Below are 24,927 nucleotides of genomic sequence, written 5' to 3'. Positions count from 1 at the left end.
TCATTAGCCGGTCAGGTGTATTCATTAGCCGGTCAGGTGTATTCATCAGCCGGTCAGGTGTATTCATCAGCGGTCGGTCAGGTGTATTCATTCGGTCAGGTGGTCAGGTGTATTCATTAGCCGGTCAGGTGTATTCATCAGCCGGTCAGGTGTATTCATCAGCCGGTCAGGTGTATTCATCAGCCGGTCAGGTGTATTCATTAGCCGGTCAGGTGTATTCATTAGCCGGTCAGGTGTGTATTCATCAGCCGGTCAGGTGGTCAGGTGTATTCATCAGCCGGTCAGGTGTATTCATCAGCCGGTCAGGTGTATTCATCAGCCGGTCAGGTGTATTGATTAGCTAGTCAGATGTATTCATTAGCCGGTCAGGTGGTCAGGTGTATTCATTAGCCGGTCAGGTGTATTCATTAGCCGGTCAGGTGGTCAGGTGTATTCATTAGCCGGGCATGTGTATTCATTAGCCGGTCAGGTGTATTCATTAGCCGGTCAGGTGTATTCATTAGCCGGTTAGGTGTATCGATTAGCCGGTCAGGTGTATCTATTAGCCGGTCAGGTGTATCTATTAGCCGGTCAGGTGTATTCATTAGCCGGTCAGGTGTATTCATCAGCCGGTCAGGTGGTCAGGTGTATTCATTAGCCGGTCAGGTGTATTCATTAGCCGGTCAGGTGTATTCATTAGCCGGTCAGGTGTATTCATTAGCCGGTCAGGTGTATCCATTAGCCGGTCAGGTGTATTACATTAGCCGGTCGGGTGTATTCATTAGCATTAGCCGGTCAGGTGTATTCATTAGCCGGTCAGGTGTATTCATTAGCCGGTCAGGTGTATTCATCAGCCGGTCAGGTGTATTCATTAGCCGGTCAGGTGTATTCATTAGCCGGTCAGCCGGTCAGATGTATCCATTAGCGGTCAGGTGTATTCATTAGCCGGTCAGGTGTATTCATTAGCCGGTCAGGTGTATTCATCAGCCGGTCAGGTGGTCAGGTGTATTGATTAGCCGGTCAGGTGTATTCATTAGCCGGTCAGGTGTATTCATTAGCCGGTCAGGTGTATTCATTAGCCGGTCAGGTGTATTCATTAGCCGGTCAGTGTATTCATTAGCCGGTCAGGTGTATTCATTAGCCGGTCAGCCGGTCAGATGTATCCATTAGCGGTCAGGTGTATTCATTAGCCGGTCAGGTGTATTCATTAGCCGGTCAGGTGTATTCATTAGCGGTCAGGTGTATTCATTAGCCGGTCAGGTGTATTCATCAGCCGGTCAGGTGGTCAGGTGTATTGATTAGCCGGTCAGGTGTATTCATTAGCCAGTCAGGTGTATTCATTAGCCGGTCAGGTGTATTCATCAGCCTGTCAGGTGTATTGATTAGCCAGTCAGGTGTATCCATCAGGTGGTCAGGTGTATTCATTAGCCGGTCAGGTGTATTGATTAGCCGGTCAAGTGTATTCATTAGCCGGTCAGGTGTATTCATTAGCCGGTCAGGTGTATTCATCAGCCGGTCAGGTGGTCAGGTGTATTGATTAGCCGGTCAGGTGTATTGATTAGCCGGTCAGGTGTATTCATTAGCCGGTCAGGTGTATTCATTAGCCGGTCAGGTGTATTCATCAGCCGGTCAGGTGGTCAGGTGTATTGATTAGCCGGTCAGGTGTATTCATTAGCCGGTCAGGTGTATTCATTAGCCGGTCAGGTGTATCCATTAGCCGGTCGGGTGTATTCATTAGCAGGTCGGGTGTATTCATTTGCCGGTCAGGTGTATTCATTAGCCGGTCAGGTGTATGGATTAGTCGGTCATGTGTATTCATCAGCCGGTCAGGTGTATTCATCAGCCGGTCAGGTGGTCAGGTGTATTCATTAGCCGGTCAGGTGTATTCATTAGCCGGTCAGGTGTATTCATCAGCCGGTCAGGTGTATTCATCAGCCGGTCAGGTGTATTCATTAGCCGGTCAGGTGTATTCATTAGCCGGTCAGGTGTATTCATCAGCCGGTCAGGTGGTCAGGTGTATTGATTAGCGGTCAGGTGTATTCATTAGCCGGTCAGGTGTATTCATTAGCCGGTCAGGTGTATTCATTAGCCGGTCAGGTGTATTCATCAGCCGGTCAGGTGTATTCATTAGCCGGTCAGGTGTATTCATTAGCCGGTCAGCCGGTCAGATGTATCCATTAGCCGGTCAGGTGTATTCATTAGCCGGTCAGGTGTATTCATTAGCCGGTCAGGTGTATTCATTAGCCGGTCAGGTGTATTCATTAGCCGGTCAGGTGTATTCATTAGCCGGTCAGGTGTATTCATTAGCCGGTCAGGTGTATTCATCAGCCTGTCAGGTGTATTGATTAGCCGGTCAGGTGTATCCATCAGCCGGTCAGGTGGTCAGGTGTATTGATTAGCCGGTCAAGTGTATTCATTAGCCGGTCAGGTGTATTCATTAGCCGGTCAGGTGTATTCATCAGCCGGTCAGGTGGTCAGGTGTATTGATTAGCCGGTCAGGTGTATTCATTAGCCGGTCAGGTGTATTCATTAGCCGGTCAGGTGTATTCATTAGCCGGTCAGGTGTATTCATCAGCCGGTCAGGTGGTCAGGTGTATTGATTAGCTGGTCAGGTGTATTCATTAGCCGGTCAGGTGTATTCATTAGCCGGTCAGGTGTATTCATTAGCCGGTCAGGTGTATTCATTAGCCGGTCAGGTGTATTCATTAGCCGGTCAGGTGTATTCATCAGCCGGTCAGGTGGTCAGGTGTATTCATTAGCCGGTCAGGTGTATTCATTAGCCGGTCAGCCGGTCAGATGTATACATTAGCCGGTCAGGTGTATTGATTAGCCGGTCAGGTGTATTCATTAGCCGGTCAGGTGTATTCATTAGCCGGTCAGGTGGTCAGCCTGTCAGATGTATCCATTAGCCGGTCAGGTGTATTCATTAGCCGGTCAGGTGTATTCATTAGCCGGTCAGGTGTATTCATTAGCCGGTCAGGTGTATTCATTAGCCGGTCAGGTGTATTCATTAGCCGGTCAGGTGTATTCATCAGCCGGTCAGGTGTATTGATTAGCCGGTCAGGTGTATTCATTAGCCGGTCAGGTGTATTCATTAGCCGGTCAGGTGTATTCATCAGCCTGTCAGGTGTATTGATTAGCCGGTCAGGTGTATCCATCAGCCGGTCAGGTGGTCAGGTGTATTCATTAGCCGGTCAGGTGTATTGATTAGCCGGTCAAGTGTATTCATTAGCTGGTCAGGTGTATTCATTAGCCGGTCAGGTGTATTCATCAGCCGGTCAGGTGGTCAGGTGTATTGATTAGCCGGTCAGGTGTATTCATTAGCCGGTCAGGTGTATTCATTAGCCGGTCAGGTGTATTCATTAGCCGGTCAGGTGTATTCATTAGCCGGTCAGGTGTATTCATCAGCCGGTCAGGTTTATTCATTAGCCGGTCAGGTGTATTCATTTGCCGGTCAGCCGGTCAGGTGTATTCATTAGCCGGTCAGGTGTATTCATTAGCCGGTCAGGTGTATTCATCAGCCGGTCAGGTGGTCAGGTGTATTGATTAGCCGGTCAGGTGTATTCATTAGCCGGTCAGGTGTATTCATTAGCCGGTCAGGTGTATTCATCAGCCTGTCAGGTGTATTGATTAGCCGGTCAGGTGTATCCATCAGCCGGTCAGGTGGTCAGGTGTATTCATTAGCCGGTCAGGTGTATTGATTAGCCGGTCAAGTGTATTCATTAGCCGGTCAGGTGTATTCATTAGCCGGTCAGGTGTATTCATCAGCCGGTCAGGTGGTCAGGTGTATTGATTAGCCGGTCAGGTGTATTCATTAGCCGGTCAGGTGTATTCATCAGCCGGTCAGGTGTATTCATTAGCCGGTCAGGTGTATTCATCAGCCGGTCAGGTGTATTCATTAGCCGGTCAGGTGTATTCATCAGCCGGTCAGGTGTATTCATTAGCCGGTCAGGTGTATTCATTAGCCGGTCATCGGTCAGATGTATCCATTAGCCGGTCAGGTGTATTGATTAGCCGGTCAGGTGTATTCATTAGCCGGTCAGGTGTGTTCAGCGGTCAGCCGGTCAGTGTATCCATTAGCCGGTCAGGTGTATTCATAGCCGGTAGCCGGTCAGGTGTATTGATTAGCCGGTCAGGTGTATTCATTAGCCGGTCAGGTGTATTCATTAGCCGGTCAGGTGTATTCATTAGCCGGTCAGGTGTATTCATTAGCCGGTCAGGTGTATTCATTAGCCGGTCAGGTGTATTGATTAGCCGGTCAGGTGTATTGATTAGCCGGTCAGGTGTATTCATTAGCCGGTCAGGTGTATTCATTAGCCGGTCAGGTGTATTCATTAGCCGGTCAGGTGTATTCATCAGCCGGTCAGGTGTATTCATTAGCCGGTCAGGTGTATTCATTAGCCGGTCAGGTGTATTCATTAGCCGGTCAGCCTGTCAGATGTATCCATTAGCCGGTCAGGTGAATCCATTAGCCGGTCAGGTGTATTCATTAGCCGGTCAGGTGTATTCATCAGCCGGTCAGGTGTATTCATTAGCCGGTCAGGTGTATTCATTAGCCGGTCAGGTGTATTCATCAGCCTGTCAGGTGTATTGATTAGCCGGTCAGGTGTATCCATCAGGTGGTCAGGTGTATTCATTAGCCGGTCAGGTGTATTGATTAGCCGGTCAGGTGTATCCATCAGCCGGTCAGGTGGTCAGGTGTATTCATTAGCCGGTCAGGTGTATTGATTAGCCGGTCAAGTGTATTCATTAGCTGGTCAGGTGTATTCATTAGCCGGTCAGGTGTATTCATCAGCCGGTCAGGTGGTCAGGTGTATTGATTAGCCGGTCAGGTGTATTCATTAGCCGGTCAGGTGTATTCATTAGCCGGTCAGGTGTATTCATTAGCCGGTCAGGTGTATTCATTAGCCGGTCAGGTGTATTCATCAGCCGGTCAGGTTTATTCATTAGCCGGTCAGGTGTATTCATTTGCCGGTCAGCCGGTCAGGTGTATTCATTAGCCGGTCAGGTGTATTCATTAGCCGGTCAGGTGTATTCATCAGCCGGTCAGGTGGTCAGGTGTATTGATTAGCCGGTCAGGTGTATTCATTAGCCGGTCAGGTGTATTCATTAGCCGGTCAGGTGTATTCATCAGCCTGTCAGGTGTATTGATTAGCCGGTCAGGTGTATCCATCAGCCGGTCAGGTGGTCAGGTGTATTCATTAGCCGGTCAGGTGTATTGATTAGCCGGTCAAGTGTATTCATTAGCCGGTCAGGTGTATTCATTAGCCGGTCAGGTGTATTCATCAGCCGGTCAGGTGTATTCATTAGCCGGTCAGGTGTATTCATTAGCCGGTCAGGTGTATTCATTAGCCGGTCAGGTGTATTCATTAGCCGGTCAGGTGTATTCATTAGCCGGTCAGGTGTATTCATCAGCCGGTCAGGTGTATTCATCAGCCGGTCAGGTGTATTCATTAGCCGGTCAGGTGTATTCATTTCAGCCGGTCATCCGGTCAGATGTATCCATTAGCCGGTCAGGTGTATTGATTAGCCGGTCAGGTGTATTCATTAGCCGGTCAGGTGTGTATTCATTAGCCGGTCAGCCGGTCAGATGTATCCATTAGCCGGTCAGGTGTATTGATTAGCCGGTCAGGTGTATTCATTAGCCGGTCAGGTGTATTGATTGCCGGTCAAGTGTATTCATTAGCCGGTCAGGTGTATTCATTAGCCGGTCAGGTGTATTCATTAGCCGGTCAGGTGTATTCATTAGCCGGTCAGGTGTATTCATTAGCCGGTCAGGTGTATTCATTAGCCGGTCAGGTGTATTGATTTGCCGGTCAAGTGTATTCATTAGCCGGTCAGGTGTATTCATTAGCCGGTCAGGTGTATTCATTAGCCGGTCAGGTGTATTCATTAGCCGGTCAGGTGTATTCATCAGCCGGTCAGGTGTATTCATTAGCCGGTCAGGTGTATTCATTAGCCGGTCAGCCGGTCAGATGTATCCATTAGCCGGTCAGGTGTATTCATTCGCCGGTCAGGTGTATTCATCAGCCGGTCAGGTGTATTCATCAGCCGGTCAGGTGTATTCATTAGCCGGTCAGGTGTATTCATTAGCCGGTCAGGTGTATTCATCAGCCTGTCAGGTGTATTGATTAGCCGGTCAGGTGTATCCATCAGGTGGTCAGGTGTATTCATTAGCCGGTCAGGTGTATTGATTAGCCGGTCAGGTGTATTCATTAGCCGGTCAGGTGTATTCATTAGCCGGTCAGGTGTATTCATCAGCAGGTCAGGTGGTCAGGTGTATTGATTAGCCGGTCAGGTGTATTCATTAGCCGGTCAGGTGTATTCATTAGCCGGTCAGGTGTATTCATTAGCCGGTCAGGTGTATTCATTAGCCGGTCAGGTGTATTCATCAGCCGGTCAGGTGGTCAGGTGTATTCATTAGCCGGTCAGGTGTATTCATTAGCCGGTCAGGTGTATTCATTAGCCGGTCAGGTGGTCATTAGGTCGGGTGTATTCATTAGCAGGTCGGGTGTATTCATTAGCCGGTCAGGTGTATTCATTAGCCGGTCAGGTGTATTCATTAGTCGGTCATGTGTATTCATCAGCCGGTCAGGTGTATTCATCAGCCGGTCAGGTGGTCAGGTGTATTCATTAGCCGGTCAGGTGTATTCATTAGCCGGTCAGGTGTATTCATTAGCCGGTCAGGTGTATTCATTAGCCGGTCAGGTGTATTCATTAGCCGGTCAGGTGTATTCATTAGCCGGTCAGGTGTATTCATCAGCCGGTCAGGTGGTCAGGTGTATTGATTAGCCGGTCAGGTGTATTCATTAGCCGGTCAGGTGTATTCATTAGCCGGTCAGGTGTATTCATTAGCCGGTCAGGTGTATTCATCAGCCGGTCAGGTGTATTCATTAGCCGGTCAGGTGTATTCATTAGCCGGTCAGCCTGTCAGATGTATCCATTAGCCGGTCAGGTGTATTCATTAGCCGGTCAGGTGTATTCATTAGCCGGTCAGGTGTATTCATTAGCCGGTCAGGTGTATTCATTAGCGGTCAGGTGTATTCATTAGCCGGTCAGGTGTATTCATTAGCCGGTCAGGTGTATTCATCAGCCGGTCAGGTGTATTGATTAGCCGGTCAGGTGTATTCATTAGCCGGTCAGGTGTATTCATTAGCCGGTCAGGTGTATTCATTAGCCGGTCAGGTGTATTCATTAGCCGGTCAGGTGTATTCATCAGCCTGTCAGGTGTATTGATTAGCCGGTCAGGTGTATCCATCAGCCGGTCAGGTGGTCAGGTGTATTCATTAGCCGGTCAGGTGTATTGATTAGCCGGTCAAGTGTATTCATTAGCTGGTCAGGTGTATTCATATGCCGGTCAGGTGTATTCATCAGCAGGTCAGGTGGTCAGGTGTATTGATTAGCCGGTCAGGTGTATTGATTAGCCGGTCAGGTGTATTCATTAGCCGGTCAGGTGTATTCATTAGCCGGTCAGGTGTATTCATTAGCCGGTCAGGTGTATTCATCAGCCGGTCAGGTGGTCAGGTGTATTGATTAGCCGGTCAGGTGTATTCATTAGCCGGTCAGGTGTATTCATTAGCCGGTCAGGTGTATCCATTAGCCAGGTGTCGGGTGTATTCATTAGCAGGTCAGGTGTATTCATTAGCCGGTCAGGTGTATTCATCAGCCGGTCAGGTGTATTCATTAGCCGGTCAGGTGTATTCATTAGCCGGTCAGGTGTATTCATTAGCCGGTCAGGTGGTCAGGTGTATTCATTAGCCGGTCAGGTGTATTCATTAGCCGGTCAGGTGTATTCATCAGCCGGTCAGGTGTATTCATTAGCCGGTCAGGTGTATTCATTAGCCGGTCAGGTGTATTCATTAGCCGGTCAGGTGTATTCATCAGCCGGTCAGGTGGTCAGGTGTATTCATTAGCCGGTCAGGTGTATTCATTAGCCGGTCAGGTGTATTCATTAGCCGGTCAGGTGTATTCATTAGCCGGTCAGGTGTATTCATCAGCCGGTCAGGTGTATTCATTAGCCGGTCAGGTGTATTCATTAGCCGGTCAGCCTGTCAGATGTATCCATTAGCCGGTCAGGTGTATTCATTAGCCGGTCAGGTGTATTCATTAGCCGGTCAGGTGTATTCATTAGCCGGTCAGGTGTATTCATTAGCCGGTCAGGTGTATTCATTAGCGGTCAGGTGTATTCATTAGCCGGTCAGGTGTATTCATCAGCCAGTCAGGTGTATCATTAGCCGGTCAGGTGTATTCATTAGCCGGTCAGGTGTATTCATTAGCCGGTCAGGTGTATTCATTAGCCGGTCAGGTGTATTCATCAGCCGGTCAGGTGTATTGATTAGCCGGTCAGGTGTATTCATTAGCCGGTCAGGTGTATTCATTAGCCGGTCAGGTGTATTCATTAGCCGGTCAGGTGTATTCATCAGCCGGTCAGGTGTATTGATTAGCCGGTCAGGTGTATCCATCAGCCGGTCAGGTGGTCAGGTGTATTCATTAGCCGGTCAGGTGTATTGATTAGCCGGTCAAGTGTATTCATTAGCTGGTCAGGTGTATTCATTAGCCGGTCAGGTGTATTCATCAGCCGGTCAGGTGGTCAGGTGTATTGATTAGCCGGTCAGGTGTATTCATTAGCCGGTCAGGTGTATTCATTAGCCGGTCAGGTGTATTCATTAGCCGGTCAGGTGTATTCATTAGCCGGTCAGGTGTATTCATCAGCCGGTCAGGTTTATTCATTAGCCGGTCAGGTGTATTCATTAGCCGGTCAGGTGTATTCATCAGCCTGTCAGGTGTATTGATTAGCCGGTCAGGTGTATCCATCAGCCGGTCAGGTGGTCAGGTGTATTCATTAGCCGGTCAGGTGTATTGATTAGCCGGTCAAGTGTATTCATTAGCCGGTCAGGTGTATTCATTAGCCGGTCAGGTGTATTCATCAGCCGGTCAGGTGGTCAGGTGTATTGATTAGCCGGTCAGGTGTATTCATTAGCCGGTCAGGTGTATTCATTAGCCGGTCAGGTGTATTCATTAGCCGGTCAGGTGTATTCATTAGCCGGTCAGGTGTATTCATCAGCCGGTCAGGTGGTCAGGTGTATTCATTAGCCGGTCAGGTGTATTCATCAGCCGGTCAGGTGTATTCATCAGCCGGTCAGGTGTATTCATCAGCCGGTCAGGTGTATTCATCAGCCGGTCAGGTGTATTCATTAGCCGGTCAGGTGTATTCATTAGCCGGTCAGCCGGTCAGATGTATACATTAGCCGGTCAGGTGTATTGATTAGCCGGTCAGGTGTATTCATTAGCCGGTCAGGTGTGTTCATTAGCCGGTCAGCCGGTCAGATGTATCCATTAGCCGGTCAGGTGTATTGATTAGCCGGTCAGGTGTATTGATTAGCCGGTCAGGTGTATTCATTTGCCGGTCAGGTGTATTGATTAGCCGGTCAGGTGTATTCATTAGCCGGTCAGGTGTATTCATTAGCCGGTCAGGTGTATTCATCAGCCTGTCAGGTGTATTGATTAGCCGGTCAGGTGTATCCATCAGCCGGTCAGGTGGTCAGGTGTATTCATTAGCCGGTCAGGTGTATTGATTAGCCGGTCAAGTGTATTCATTAGCCGGTCAGGTGTATTCATTAGCCGGTCAGGTGTATTCATCAGCCGGTCAGGTGGTCAGGTGTATTGATTAGCCGGTCAGGTGTATTCATTAGCCGGTCAGGTGTATTCATCAGCCGGTCAGGTGTATTCATCAGCCGGTCAGGTGTATTCATCAGCCGGTCAGGTGTATTCATTAGCCGGTCAGGTGTATTCATTAGCCGGTCAGGTGTATTCATTAGCCGGTCAGGTGTATTCATTAGCCGGTCAGCCGGTCAGGTGTGTTCATTCGGTCAGCCGGTCAGATGTATCCATTAGCCGGTCAGGTGTATTGATTAGCCGGTCAGGTGTATTGATTAGCCGGTCAGGTGTATTGATTTGCCGGTCAAGTGTATTGATTAGCCGGTCAGGTGTATTCATTAGCCGGTCAGGTGGTCAGGTGTATTCATTAGCCGGTTCAGGTGTGTTCATTAGCCGGTCAGGTGTATTGATTAGCCGGTCAGGTGTATTGATTTGCCGGTCAAGTGTATTCATTAGCCGGTCAGGTGTATTCATTAGCCGGTCAGGTGTATTGATTAGCCGGTCAGGTGTATTGATTAGCCGGTCAGTGTATTCATTAGCCGGTCAGGTGTATTCATTAGCCGGTCAGGTGTATCCATTAGCCGGTCAGGTGTATCCATTAGCCGGTCAGGTGTATTCATTAGTATTCCGGTCAGATGTATCCATTAGCCGGTCAGGTGTATTCATCAGCCGGTCAGGTGTATCCATCAGCCGGTCAGATGTATCCATTAGCCGGTCAGGTGTATACATCAGCCGGTCAGGTGTATTCATTAGCCGGTCAGGTGTATCCATCAGCCGGTCAGGTGTATCCATCAGCCGGTCAGGTGTATCCATCAGCCGGTCAGGTGTATCCATCAGCCGGTCAGGTGTATCCATCAGCCGCGGTCAGATGTATCCATTAGCCGGTCAGGTGTATTCATTAGCCGGTCAGGTGTATTCATCAGCCGGTCAGGTGTATTCATCAGCCGGTCAGGTGTATTCATTAGCCGGTCAGGTGTATTCATTAGCCGGTCAGGTGGTCAGGTGTATTGATTAGCTAGTCAGATGTATTCATTAGCCGGTCAGGTGGTCAGGTGTATTCATTAGCCGGTCAGGTGTATTCATTAGCCGGTCAGGTGGTCAGGTGTATTCATTAGCCGGGCATGTGTATTCATTAGCCGGTCAGGTGTATTCATTAGCCGGTCAGGTGTATTCATTAGCCGGTTAGGTGTATCGATTAGCCGGTCAGGTGTATCTATTAGCCAGTCAGGTGTATCTATTAGCCGGTCAGGTGTATTCATTAGCCGGTCAGGTGTATTCATTAGCCGGTCAGGTGTATTCATCAGCCGGTCAGATGGTCAGGTGTATTCATTAGCGGTCAGGTGTCTCGATTAGCGGTCAGGTGTATCTATTAGCCGGTCAGGTGTATTCATTAGCCGGTCAGGTGTATTCATTAGCCGGTCAGGTGTATTCATCAGCCGGTCAGATGGTCAGGTGTATTCATTAGCCGGTCAGGTGTATTCATTAGCCGGTCAGGTGTATTCATTAGCCGGTCAGGTGTATCCATTAGCCGGTCGGGTGTATTCATTAGCCGGTCGGGTGTATTCATTAGCAGGTCAGGTGTATTCATTAGCCGGTCAGGTGTATTCATCAGCCGGTCAGGTGTATTCATCAGCCGGTCAGGTGGTCAGGTGTATTCATTAGCCGGTCAGGTGTATTCATTAGCCGGTCAGGTGTATTCATTAGTCGGTCAGGTGTATTCATCAGCCGGTCAGGTGTATTCATCTGCCGGTCAGGTGGTCAGGTGTATTCATTAGCCGGTCAGGTGTATTCATCAGCCGGTCAGGTGTATTCATTAGCCGGTCAGGTGTATTCATTAGCCGGTCAGCCGGTCAGATGTATCCATTAGCCGGTCAGGTGTATTCATTAGCCGGTCAGGTGTATTCATTAGCCGGTCAGGTGTATTCATCAGCCGGTCAGGTGGTCAGGTGTATTCATTAGCCGGTCAGGTGTATTCATTAGCCGGTCAGGTGTATTCATTAGCCGGTCAGGTGTATTCATTAGCCGGTCAGGTGTATTCATTAGCCGGTCAGGTGTATTCATCAGCCGGTCAGGTGTATTCATTAGCCGGTCAGGTGTATTCATTAGCCGGTCAGGTGTATTCATCAGCCGGTCAGGTGTATTCATTAGCCGGTCAGGTGTATTGATTAGCCGGTCAGGTGTATTCATTAGCCGGTCAGGTGTATTCATCAGCCGGTCAGGTGTATTCATTAGCCGGTCAGGTGTATTCATTAGCCGGTCAGGTGTATTCATTAGCCGGTCAGGTGTATTCATCAGCCGGTCAGGCTCATTCGTCGGTTTCCTCAGCAAAATGGTTTGCAATAGAAACACTTTACTCCAAGCATAAAACGTTTTGGAACAAGAGAACAAGAGTTTCTATTGAACAAATTCAGGTAGGTCCCTCCCCGTTTCGTTCCGCTTTGCTTCTGTTCGGTTCCCAGTGAACATACCCCAGCTTTGTCAGATGTTCCCACATCTTTTCATCAGAGCCAAACACTTTGAGTTTGGCCATTGAGTTATTCTGTACAAGATGTTCTGTGAGAACCCATACTATGGCTCTGCTTGACATTACTCTCTTACGTTAAGTTGTTGCTGAGGTAACGTAACGTTACCTTGGCGATGCGTATCCCATTGATCCACTGGTGTAGGGTTCTGACGTCATCACAACACAGGTACTTGATGTACTGGGATTTCTTCTGGATCTGAGGATGCTGAACAGACAGAGAGACAATGGGATATATTAATGACCACTCATCACAATAATAGCATGCTGGGATTTCTCTCATTTGTTTCTTTAATTGAGCTATAATCTCTCAGACAGATTCTGCTGACAAAATGATGCACGGTTTCAGTTCTGGGCTAAAACCCCAGCCCGATTAACCGGTGCCTCTACTGTACAGAGCCCCTCTACTGTTATAGCCTCTACGGTTATAGCCTCTCTACTGCCTATAGCCTCTCTACTGCCTATAGCCTCTCTACTGTCTATAGCCTCTCTACTGTCTATAGCCTCTCTGTCTATAGCCTCTCTACTGTCTATAGCCTCTCTACTGTATATAGCCTCTTTACTGCCTATAGCCTCTCTACTGTATAGAGCCTCTCTACTGTTATAGCCTCTCTACTGTCTATAGCCTCTCTACTGTCTATAGCCTCTACTGTCTATAGCCTCTCTAATGTCTATAGCCTCTCTACTGTATACAGCCTCTACTGTATATAGCCTCTCTACTGTATATAGCCTGTCTTTTTACTCTATTGTTCACCTAATACCTATTTTGCACTATTGGTTAGAGCCTGTAAGTTCAGCATTTCACTGTAAGGTCTCCTACACCTGTTGTAATTCAGCATTTCACTGTAAGGTCTACTACACCTGTTGTATTCAGCATTTCACTGTGAGGTCTACTACACCTGTTGTATTCAGCATTTCACTGAGGTCTACTACACCTGTTGTATTCAGCATTTCACTGTCAGGTCTACTACACCTGTTGTATTCAGCATTTCACTGTGAGGTCTACTACACCTGTTGTATTCAGCATTTCACTGTCAGGTCTACTACACCTGTTGTATTCAGCATTTCACTGTGAGGTCTACTACACCTGTTGTATTCAGCATTTCACTGTGAGGTCTACTACACCTGTTGCATTCAGCATTTCACTGTGAGGTCTACTACACTTGTTGTATTCAGCATTTCACTGTGAGGTCTACTACACTTGTTGTATTCAGCATTTCACTGTGAGGTCTACTACACCTGTTGTATTCAGCATTTCACTGTAAGGTCTACCTACACCTGTTGTATTCAGCGCACGTGACAAATAAAGTTTGATTTGATTTGAGGCAATACAGATTTCTCTGGAGGTTTATACACCGTCCACTAGATGGCAGTGTGCCCACTGGATACAGTTGTTCTCTCCTCTGACAGGAAGACTGAGGGCAGCGATTCAACATCCTCAATCCCTCTACTGTACCCTGTTACTCCCATCAGGGATTCCATGGAAACCATCAGACCAGAATAGAAACCTTCTCTGTTTACTAGGTTGCTCTCCTGAGGAGACGGAATGGAAATAGTTGGTTCATAATTGACAAGGCTTTGGAGTCGGACTCTTTTATTTGAAAGAGTCCTGACAAGAGAAACAATGGTGGATTACTGGATCTCGTTGTTCTCGTCTCTCACCTCTCCCTCCTCCTCCCCCCGGCTCTCCCCTCCCCCCCCCTCTCTCCTCCTCCCCCGTCAGGTGTATTCCTCTCTCCCTCATCCCCCTCCTCCCCCCCGTCTCTCTCCTCCCCCGTCTCTCTCCCTCCTCCCCTCCCCCCCCGTCTCTCCCCTCCTCCCCCCCGTCTCTCTCCCCTCCTCCTCCCCCCGTCTCTCCTCCCTCCCCCGTCTCTCTTCTCCTCCCCCCGTCTCTCTCCTCCTCCCACCTCTCCTCTCCCCAAGTATCCCCCTCTCCTCTCCCCATGTATCCCCCCTCCCCTCTCCCCAAGTATCCCCCTCTCCTCTCCCCAAGTATCCCCCCTCTCCTCTCCCCATGTATCCCCCCTCTCCTCTCCCCATGTATTCCCCCTCTCCTCTCCCCATGTATCCCCCCTCTCCTCTCCCCATGTATCCCCCCTCTCCTCTCCCCATGTATTCCCCCTCTCCTCTCCCCATGTATCCCCCTCTCCTCTCCCCATGTATCCCCCCTCTCCTCTCCCCAAGTATCCCCCTCTCCTCATGTATCCCCCTCTCCTCTCCCCATGTATCCCCCCTCCCCTCTCCCCATGTATTCCCCCTCTCCTCTCCCCATGTATTCCCCCTCTCCTCTCCCCATGTATTCCCCCTCTCCTCTCCTCTCCCCATGTATTCCCCCTCTCCCCATGTATCCCCCTCTCCTCTCCCCATGTATTCCCCCTCCTCTCCCCATGTATCCCCCCTCTCCTCTCCCCATGTATTCCCCCTCTCCTCTCCCCATGTATCCCCCTCTCCTCTCCCCATGTATTCCCCCTCTCCTCTCCCCATGTATCCCCCTCTCCTCTCCCCATGTATCCCCCTCTCCTCTCCCCATGTATTCCCCCTCTCCTCTCCCCATGTATCCCCCCTCTCCTCTCCCCATGTATTCCCCCTCTCCTCTCCCCATGTATTCCCCCTCTCCTCTCCCCATGTATTCCCCTCTCTCCTCTCCCCATGTATTCCCCCTCTCCTCTCCCCAAGTATCCCCCTCTCCTCATGTATCCCCCCTCTCCTCTCCCCATGTATCCCCCCTCCCCTCTCCCCATGTATTCCCCCTCTCCTCTCCCCATGTATTCCCCCTCTCCTCTCCCCATGTATTCCCCCCCTCCCTCTCCTCTCCCCATGTATTCCCCCCTCTCCCCATGTATCCCCCCTCTCCTCTCCCCATGTATTCCCCCTCTCCTCTCCCCATGTATTCCCCTCTCTCCTCTCCCCATGTATCCCCTCTCTCCTCTCCCCATGTATTCCCCCTCTCCTCTCCCCATGTATTCTCCCCATGTATTCCCCCCTCTCCTCTCCCCAAGTTCCCCCCCCTCTCCTCTCCCCATGTATTCCCCTCTCTCCTCTCCCCATGTATTCCCCTCTCTCCTCTCCCCATGTATTCCCCCCTCTCCTCTCGTAGTTTTAGTAGTAGTAGTACTAGTTTTAGTGGTAGTAGTAGTAGATTTAGTGGTGGTAGTAGTAGTAGTAGTAGTTTTAGTGGTAGTAGTAGTAGTAGTAGTTTTAGTGGTAGTGGTAGTAGTAGTGGTAGTAGTTTTAGTGGTAGTAGTGGTAGTAGTTTTAGTGGTAGTCTGTGGGGTTAGGGCTAGGTGGTAGTAGTAGTAGTTTTAGTGGTAGTAGTAGTAGTTTTAGTGGTAGTAGTAGTTTTAGTGGTAGTGGTAGTAGTAGTGATAGTAGTTTTAGTGGTAGTAGTGGTAGTAGTTTTAGTGGTAGTAGTAGTGGTAGTAGTAGTGGTAGTAGTAGTAGTGGTAGTTTTAGTGGTAGTAGTAGTTTTAGTAGTAGTAGTTTTAGTATCCCCCTCTCCTCTCCCCATGTATTCCCCCTCTCCTCTCCTCTCCCCATGTATTCCCCCCTCCCTCTCCCCATGTATTCCCCCTCTCCTCTCCTCTCCCCAAGTATCCCCCTCTCCTCTCCCCATGTATCCCCCTCTCCTCTCCCCATGTATTCCCCCTCTCCTCTCCTCTCCCCATGTATTCCCCCCTCTCCTCTCCCCATGTATTCCCCCCTCTCCTCTCCCCAAGTATCCCCCCTCTCCTCTCCTCTCCCCAAGTATCCCCCTCTCCTCTCCCCAAGTATCCCCCCTCTCCTCTCCCCATGTATCCCCCCCTCTCCTCTCCCCATGTATCCCCCTCTCCTCTCCCCATGTATTCCCCCTCTCCTCTCCCCAAGTATCCCCCTCTCCTCTCCCCATGTATCCCCCCTCTCCTCTCCCCATGTATTCCCCCCTCTCCTCTCCCCAAGTATCCCCCTCTCCTCTCCCCATGTATCCCCCCTCTCCTCTCCCCATGTATTCCCCCTCTCCTCTCCCCAAGTATCCCCCCTCTCCCTCTCCCCATGTATCCCCCCTCTCCCTCTCCCCATGTATTCCCCCTCTCCTCTCCCCATGTATTCCCCCTCTCCCTCTCCCCATGTATTCCCCCTCTCCTCTCCCCATGTATCCCCCTCTCCCTCTCCCCATGTATTCCCCCCTCTCTCCTCTCCCCAAGTATCCCCCCTCTCCTCTCCCCAAGTATCCCCCTCTCCTCTCCCCATGTATTCCCCTCTCTCCTCTCCCCAAGTATCCCCCTCTCCTCTCCCCATGTATCCCCCTCTCCTCTCCCCATGTATTCCCCCCTCTCCTCTCGTAGTTTTAGTAGTAGTAGTACTAGTTTTTGTGGTAGTAGTAGTGGTAGTAGTAGTAGTTTTAGTATCCCCCTCTCCTCTCCCCATGTATCCCCCTCTCCGCTCCCCATGTATTCCCCCTCTCCTCTCCCCATGTATTCCCCCCTCTCCTCTCCCCATGTATTCCCCCTCTCCTCTCCCCATATATTCTCCCCTCTCCTCTCCCCAAGTATCCCCCCTCTCCTCTCCCCAAGTACCCCCCCTCCTCTCCCCATGTATTCCCCCTCTCCTCTCCCCAAGTACCCCCCTCTCCTCTCCCCATGTATTCCCCCTCCTCTCCCCATATATTCTCCCCTCTCCTCTCCCCAAGTATCCCCCCTCTCCTCAAGTCCCCCCCTCCTCCTCTCCCCAAGTACCCCCCTCTCCTCTCCCCAAGTACCCCCCTCTCCTCTCCCCATGTATTCCCCCTCTCCTCTCCCCAAGTATCCCCCTCTCCTCTCCCCAAGTACCCCCCCTCTCCCTCCCCAAGTACCCCCCCTCTCCTCTCCCCATGTATTCCCCCTCTCCTCTCCCCATGTATTCCCCCTCTCCTCTCCCCATGTATTCCCCCTCTCCTCTCCCCATGTATCCCCCTCTCCTCTCCCCATGTATTCCCCCCTCTCCTCTCCCCATGTATCCCCCTCCCCCTCCTCTCCCCATGTATTCCCCCCCCTCTCCTCTCCCCATGTATTCCCCCTCTCCCCTCCCCATGTATTCCCCCCTCTCCTCTCCCCATGTATTCCCCCTCTCCTCTCCCCATGTATCCCCCCTCCTCTCCCCATGTATTCCCCCTCTCCTCTCCCCATGTATCCCCCCTCTCCTCTCCCCATGTATTCCCCCCCTCCTCTCCCCATGTATTCCCCCTCTCCTCTCCCCATGTATTCTCCCCATGTATTCCCCCTCTCCTCTCCCCAAGTTCCCCCCCCTCTCCTCTCCCCATGTATTCCCCTCTCTCCTCTCCCCATGTATTCCCCCTCTCTCCTCTCCCCATGTATTCCCCTCTCTCCTCTCCCCATGTATTCCCCCTCTCCTCTCCCCATGTATTCCCCCTCTCCTCTCGTAGTTTTAGTAGTAGTAGTACTAGTTTTAGTGGTAGTAGTAGTAGATTTAGTGGTGGTAGTAGTAGTAGTAGTAGTTTTAGTGGTAGTGGTAGTAGTAGTGGTAGTAGTTTTAGTGGTAGTAGTGGTAGTAGTTTTAGTGGTAGTCTGTGGGGTTAGGGCTAGGTGGTAGTAGTAGTAGTTTTAGTGGTAGTAGTAGTAGTTTTAGTGGTAGTAGTAGTTTTAGTGGTAGTGGTAGTAGTAGTGATAGTAGTTTTAGTGGTAGTAGTGGTAGTAGTTTTAGTGGTAGTAGTAGTGGTAGTAGTAGTGGTAGTAGTAGTAGTGGTAGTTTTAGTGGTAGTAGTAGTTTTAGTAGTAGTAGTTTTAGTATCCCCCTCTCCTCTCCCCATGTATTCCCCCTCTCCTCTCCTCTCCCCATGTATTCCCCCCTCCTCTCCTCTCCCCATGTATTCCCCCTCTCCTCTCCCCAAGTATCCCCCCTCCTCTCCCCAAGTATCCCCCTCTCCTCTCCCCATGTATCCCCCTCTCCTCTCCCCATGTATTCCCCCCCCTCTCCTCTCCTCTCCCCATGTATTCCCCCTCTCCTCTCCCCATGTATTCCCCCTCTCCTCTCCCCATGTATTCCCCCCTCTCCTCTCCCCAAGTATCCCCCTCTCCTCTCCTCTCCCCAAGTATCCCCCCTCTCCTCTCCCCAAGTATCCCCCCTCCTCTCCCCATGTATCCCCCCTCTCCTCTCCCCATGTATCCCCCTCTCCTCTCCCCATGTATTCCCCCTCTCCTCTCCCCAAGTATCCCCCTCTCCTCTCCCCATGTATTCCCCCTCTCCTCTCCCCATGTATTCCCCCCCCTCCTCTCCCCATGTATTCCCCCTCTCCTCTCCCCATGTATTCCCCTCTCTCCTCTCCCCATGTATTCCCCCTCTCCTCTCCCCATGTATTCCCCCTCTCCCCTCCCCATGTATTCCCCCTCTCCTCTCCCCATGTATTCCCCCTCTCCTCTCCCCATGTATTCCCCCCCCCCCTCTCCTCTCCCCATGTATCCCCCCCTCCTCTCCCCAAGTATCCCCCTCTCCTCTCCTCTCCCCAAGTATCCCCCCTCTCCTCTCCCCATGTATTCCCCCTCTCCTCTCCCCATGTATCCCCCCTCTCCTCTCCCCATGTATTCCCCCTCTCCTCTCCCCATGTATTCCCCCTCTCCTCTCCCCATGTATTCCCCCTCTCCTCTCCCCATGTATTCCCCCTCTCCTCTCCCCATGTATTCCCCCTCTCCTCTCCCCATGTATTCCCCCTCTCCTCTCCCCATGTATTCCCCCTCTCCTCTCCCCATGTATTCTCCCCATGTATTCCCCCTCTCCTCTCCCCATGTATTCCCCCTCTCCTCTCCCCATGTATTCCCCCTCTCCTCTCCCCATGTATTCCCCCTCTCTCCTCTCCCCATGTATTCCCCCCCTCTCCTCTCCCCATGTATTCCCCCTCTCCTCTCCCCATGTATTCCCCTCTCCTCTCCTCTCCCCATGTATTCCCCCTCTCCTCTCCCCATGTATTCTCCCCATGTATTCCCCCTCTCCTCTCCCCATGTATCTCCCCCCCCTCCCTCTCCTCCCCATGTATCCCCCATCTCCTCTCCCCATGTATTCCCCTCTCTCCTCTCCCCATGTATTCCCCTCTCTCCTCTCCCCATGTATTCCCCTCTCTCCTCTCCCCATGTATTCCCCCCTCTCTCCTCTCCCCATGTATTCCCCCCTCTCCTCTCCCCATGTATTCCCCTCTCTCCTCTCGTAGTTTTAGTAGTAGTAGTATTAGTTTTAGTGGTAGTAGTAGTAGTAGTTTTAGTGGTAGTAGTAGTAGTAGTAGTTTTAGTAGTAGTAGTAGTGGTAGTAGTAGTAGTTTTAGTGGTAGTAGTTTTAGTGGTAGTAGTTTTAGTGGTAGTAGTGGTAGTAGTTTTAGTGGTAGTAGTAGTAGTTTTAGTGGTAGTAGTAGTGGTAGTAGTAGTAGTTTTAGTGGTAGTCTGTGGGGTTAGGGCTAGGTGGTAGTAGTAGTTTTAGTGGTAGTATGTGGGGTTAGGGCTAGGTGGTAGCAGTAGTTTTAGTGGTAGTAGTAGTAGTTTCAGTTGTAGTAGTTTTAATAGTAGTAGTAGTAGTTTTAGTGGTAGTAGTAGTGGTAGTAGTAGTAGTTTTAGTGGTAGTCTGTGGGGTTAGGGCTAGGTGGTAGTAGTAGTTTTAGTAGTAGTAGTTTTAGTGGTAGTATGTGGGGTTAGGGCTAGGTGGTAGTAGTAGTTTTAGTGGTAGTATGTGGGGTTAGGGCTAGGTGGTAGCAGTAGTTTTAGTGGTAGTAGTAGTAGTTTCAGTTGTAGTAGTTTTAATAGTAGTAGTAGTAGTTTTAGTGGTAGTAGTAGTAGTGTTAGTGGTAGTCTGTGGGGTTAGGGCTCGGTGGTAGTAGTAGTTTTAGTAGTAGTAGTTTTAGTGGTAGTATGTGGGGTTAGGGCTAGGTGGTAGCAGTAGTTTTAGTGGTAGTCTTTGGGGTTAGGGCTAGGTGGTAGTAGTAGTAGTAGTTTTAGTAGTAGTAGTTTTAGTGGTAGTCTGTGGGGTTAGGGCTAGGTGGTAGTAGTAGTTTTAGTAGTAGTAGTAGTAGTTTTAGTGGTAGTCTGTGGGATTAGGGCGAGGTGGTAGCAGTATTGCAGGTGTTATTGGTCTAGTGGCAACAACAGAAGCCAGGTGTTATCAGTGCCTATAGGAGCTTACCAAATGGCTCACTATTCCCTATGGGCCCTGGTTAAAAGTAGTGCCCTATATGGGGAATAGGGTGCAATTTGGTACATACCCTGGGTGTTTTCTCTCACCTTGAGGGCCAGGCAGTAGTCTGTGGGGGCCTTGTACTTGCTGCGGAACTCCTGTCCGTTGTACACATTAACATGATCCAGCTGGAGGAAACACACCAGCTCTCTGGAGGCCTGCCAGCGGGAGAGAACAGATGGATGATTTACAGGTGACTGCCATTGGCTTTGACATGGATGGGCTTTCATGGGACATGGATGGGCTTCGATGGGACATGGATGGGTTTCGATGGGACATGGATGGGCTTCGATGGGACATGGATGGGCTTCGATGGGACATGGATGGGCTTTGATGGGACATGGATGGGCTTCGATGGGACATGGATGGGCTTTGATGGGACATGGATGGGCTTCGATGGGACATGGATGGGCTTCGATGGGACATGGATGGGCTTCGATGGGACTTGATGGGACATGGATGGGCTTCGATGGGACATGGATGGGCTTCGATGGGACATGGATGGGCTTCGATGGGACTTGATGGGCTTCGATGGGACATGGATGGGCTTCGATGGGACATGGATGGGCTTCGATGGGACATGGATGGGCTTCGATGGGACATGGATGGGCTTCGATGGGACATGGATGGGCTTCGATGGGACATGGATGGGCTTCGATGGGACATGGATGGGCTTCGATGGGACATGGATGGGCTTCGATGGGACTCGATGGGACATGGATGGGACTCGATGGAACTCGATGGGACATGGATGGGCTTCGATGGGACATGAATGGAAGCACTCAAAATCCAGAGAAGAGGATCTCCTCAAGGTTCTGTGCTTGAGGCTTTCTATTTCCTGTGTATTATCTTCAGGAACTAAACCAACTTTCTATTTCCTGTGTATTACTGCCAGGAACTAAACCAACTTTCTATTTCCTGTGTATTACTGCCAGGAACTAAACCAACTTTCATTACTAGTTTTCTGAAAAGACTCAAATTGTACTTTTCTTAACCAGTTGATCATTTGCAGTCAGACCCCATTGGGGAGACTGTTGTAATTATTTTCTGTTTGTAAGTGTGTTAATATTTCTAAATGTTTGATTTGGTTAGTCAGTATTGGGACGCTAACAATCCAAAGAATAAGAATCTACGACATGTTATTTCTGAATATACAATGACAATTACAGTTTCCCGTGTTACTGAATGGGTCAGAGGGCAGGAGAGGCCTGAAAAAGGATAATTTCATGAATAACTAGTGTGTCTTGGAGCAGTGTTCAGACTTCATTGCTGATAAAAATTTTGGCCGTGCAGCACCACAGATGTTTGACAAAACACACTATTTGAATACAGGTTAGTCACTGTGTTCCAGGGACGTACCTTGGCTTTTCCTTTAGGTACATAGTAGATCCCAGAGGCTCTGAGCAGGAAGTATCTCTTCTTCCAGCTCTTCTTCCCATCCTCCTTCAGCCAGAGTACTCCCTCCATCTCAGGTACAGAGACGGCGCTGCCACAAAAACACTCCTGCCGCAGAGAGCGCGCACACACACACACACACTATGTAGCATGCACTAACAAGGTAACATTTTGAAATGACCTGGATCAGTCAAGTTGTGTCCATCAGTTTGTTTGGAGGTGTTATGTTGAGATCACTGTACCTCCAGTAGTGCTTCCTTGTTCCTGTCTGCCATCTCACACGTCTCCTTCCGCCCCAACAAATAGTTCTGTGATTTTCCAGAAGAGGGTTAAATCAGGGTATGATAGATAGATAAATTTAGATTTAGATATTTAACTACACTTTATTTAACTAGGCAAGTCAGTTAAGAACAACAAACCTTTCGTTTACGAGTCCAACGCTCTAACCACTAGGCTACACTGCCAGTAACCCGTTAAACAAATACACTGCTCAAAAAAATAAAGGGAACACTGAAACAACACGATGTAACTCCAAGTCAATCACACATACATACATACATACATACATACATACATAAATAACACACACACACACACATATATACACTGCTCAAAAAAATAAAGGGAACACTTAAACAACACAATGTAACTCTGAGTCAATCACACTTCTGTGACATCAAACTGTCCACTTAGGAAGCAACACTGATTGACAATACATTTCACATGCTGTTGTGCAAATGGAATAGACAACAGGTGGAAATTATAGGCAATTAGCAAGACACCCCCAATAAAGGAGTGGTTCTACAGGTGGTGACCACAGACCACTTCTCAGTTCCTATGCTTCCTGGCTGATGTTTTGGTCACTTTTGAATGCTGGCGGTGCTTTCACTCTAGTGGTAGCATGAGACGGAGTCTACAACCCACACAAGTGGCTCAGGTAGTGCAGCTCATCCAGGATGGCACATCAATGCGAGCTGTGTCAAGAAGGTTTGCTGTGTCTGTCAGCGTAGTGTCCAGAGCATGGAGGCGCTACCAGGAGACAGGCCAGTACATCAGGAGACGTGGAGGAGGCCGTAGGAGGGCAACAACCCAGCAGCAGAACCGCTACCTCCGCCTTTGTGCAAGGAGGAGCACTGCCAGAGCCCTGCAAAATGACCTCCAGCAGGCCACAAAAGTGCATGTGTCTGCTCAAACGGTCAGAAACAGACTCCATGAGGGTGGTATGAGAGCCCGACGTCCACAGGTGGGGGTTGTGCTTACAGCCCAACACCGTGGAGGACGTTTGGCATTTGCCAGAGAACACCAAGATTGGCAAATTCGTCACTGGCGCCCTGTGCTCTTCACAGATGAAAGCAGGTTCACACTGAGCACGTGACAGACGTGACAGTCTGGAGACGCCGTGGAGAACATTCTGCTGCCTGCAACATCCTCCAGCATGACCGGTTTGGCGGTGGGTCAGTCATGGGGTGGCATTTCTTTGGGGGCCGCACAGCCCTTCATGTCCTCACCAGAGGTAGCCTGACTGCCATTAGGTACCGAGATGAGATCCTCAGGCCCCTTGTGAGACCATATGCTGGTGCGGTTGGCCCTGGGTTCCTCCTAATGCAAGACAATGTTCGACCTCATGTGGCTGGAGTGTGTCAGCAGTTCCTGCAAGAGGAAGGCATTGATGCTATGGACTGGCCCGCCCGTTCCCCAGACCTGAATCCAATTGAGCACATCTGGGACATCATGTCTCGCTCCATCCACCAACGCCACGTTGCACCACAGACTGTCCAGGAGTTGGCGGATGCTTACTCCAGGTCTGGGAGGAGATCCCTCAGGAGACCATCCGCCACCTCATCAGGAGCATGCCCAGGCGTTGTAGGGAGGTCATACAGGCACGTGGAGGCCACACACACTGCTGAGCCTCATTTTGACTTGTTTTAAGGACATTACATCAAAGTTGGATCAGCCTGTAGTGTGGTTTTCCACTAACTTTGAGTGTGACTCCAAATCCAAACCTCAATGGGTTGATAAATTTGATTTCCATTGATCATTTTTGCGTGATTTTGTTTGTCAGCACATTCAACTACGTAAAGAAAAAGTATTTAATAAGAATATTTAATTCATTTAGATCTAGGATTTGTTATTTTAGTGTTCCCTTAATTTTTTTGAGCAATGCACAATCCATCAATGTTCCTCTAGCAGTCAGTAAAAGTGGGACTAGCTATCTTACGAAGCTAGTTCACCATGGAGACAACCACCAGCTCCCAATCTATGAATCATTGTACCACCATCTACAACATACTGACCTAGATCTGACCTAGACACTGGTGTCTGTGTGTCTGTCGAGTGACTTTGTGTACATATAAACAGTGTCTGATACTACTGAGTGTATCTATTTTGGTGAAGCATTTATAATTTGGTGCCAGTTCAGTGTATTGTGTAACCTGTCCTGCATCAGTTATGTGATACAATACTGACTGGCAGGGACAGCAGAGTTCTGGATGGCTATTTTGGTGTAGCGTATTTCAAAGCAGCAGTGTATTTCTGAATCAGTTGTCTCCAGGACTAGACTTCATTAGTGTCCAGGACTAGTCCTCATTAGTGTCCAGGACTAGTCCTCATTAGTGTCCAGGACTAGTCTCCATTAGTGTCCAGGACTAGTCTTCATTAGTGTCCAGGACTAGTCTTCATTAGTGTGTAGGAAACGGGTCCAACATGTTGTTGCTGGCTGTAGTGTTTTGGCTGTATTGACTGGCTGTCTCACCTGAGGGTTCTTGAAGAGGGCGTACTTCTCGATGCGTTCTATGAACATCAGTCTGTTCTGACTGTCTCTGGTCCAGTTCTGAAGGTTCTCCACCAGGTTCTCATGGTCCTCAAAGATACGCTCTGGGAGGAAGTGGAGAAAGAGAGAGAATATAGTGTTAGGCTGTAATAGGTTCAATCTGTGAAACAGATTGATTTGGGGTATTGATTGATAAATAAATAACTCACCATGCTCTGGACATACAGTTGAAGTCGGAAGTTTACACCTTAGCCAAATACATTTAAAATCAGATTTTCACAATTCCTGACATTTAATCGCAGTTAAAATTCCCTGTTTTAGGTCAGTTAGGATAACCACTTTATTTTAAGAATGTGAAATGTCAGAATAATAGGAGAGAATGATTTATTTCAGCTTTTATTTCTTTCATCACATTCCCAGT

The 24,927-nt window shown here is 49.6% G+C and overlaps 2 protein-coding genes across 3 annotated transcripts in view; one reads left to right on the top strand and one right to left on the bottom strand.

The window, feature by feature from the left end:
- The window catches only part of LOC135528937 (transmembrane protein 237A-like), a 139,553-nt gene that overhangs the window by 67,126 nt on the left and 47,500 nt on the right, over positions 1–24,927 (top strand). The gene's annotated exons all lie outside the window — the stretch shown is intronic.
- Positions 1–24,927, bottom strand: part of LOC135528936 (ras-associated and pleckstrin homology domains-containing protein 1-like) — a 73,717-nt gene that overhangs the window by 12,809 nt on the left and 35,981 nt on the right. For both annotated transcript variants that reach the window (XM_064957928.1, XM_064957929.1), the window contains 5 exons: positions 24,489–24,610; positions 21,979–22,044; positions 21,701–21,844; positions 20,389–20,499; positions 12,267–12,365 (listed from right to left, as the gene is read on the bottom strand). In XM_064957928.1, the coding sequence (XP_064814000.1) occupies positions 12,267–12,365; positions 20,389–20,499; positions 21,701–21,844; positions 21,979–22,044; positions 24,489–24,610 (542 nt within the window). The remainder of the gene's footprint in view (positions 1–12,266; positions 12,366–20,388; positions 20,500–21,700; positions 21,845–21,978; positions 22,045–24,488; positions 24,611–24,927) is intronic.

The sequence above is a fragment of the Oncorhynchus masou genome, unplaced genomic scaffold, assembly GCF_036934945.1.
Source record: "Oncorhynchus masou masou isolate Uvic2021 unplaced genomic scaffold, UVic_Omas_1.1 unplaced_scaffold_1060, whole genome shotgun sequence".
Classification (NCBI taxonomy): Eukaryota; Metazoa; Chordata; class Actinopteri; order Salmoniformes; family Salmonidae; genus Oncorhynchus; species Oncorhynchus masou.
This window is presented reverse-complemented; position numbering and strand designations above follow the sequence as displayed.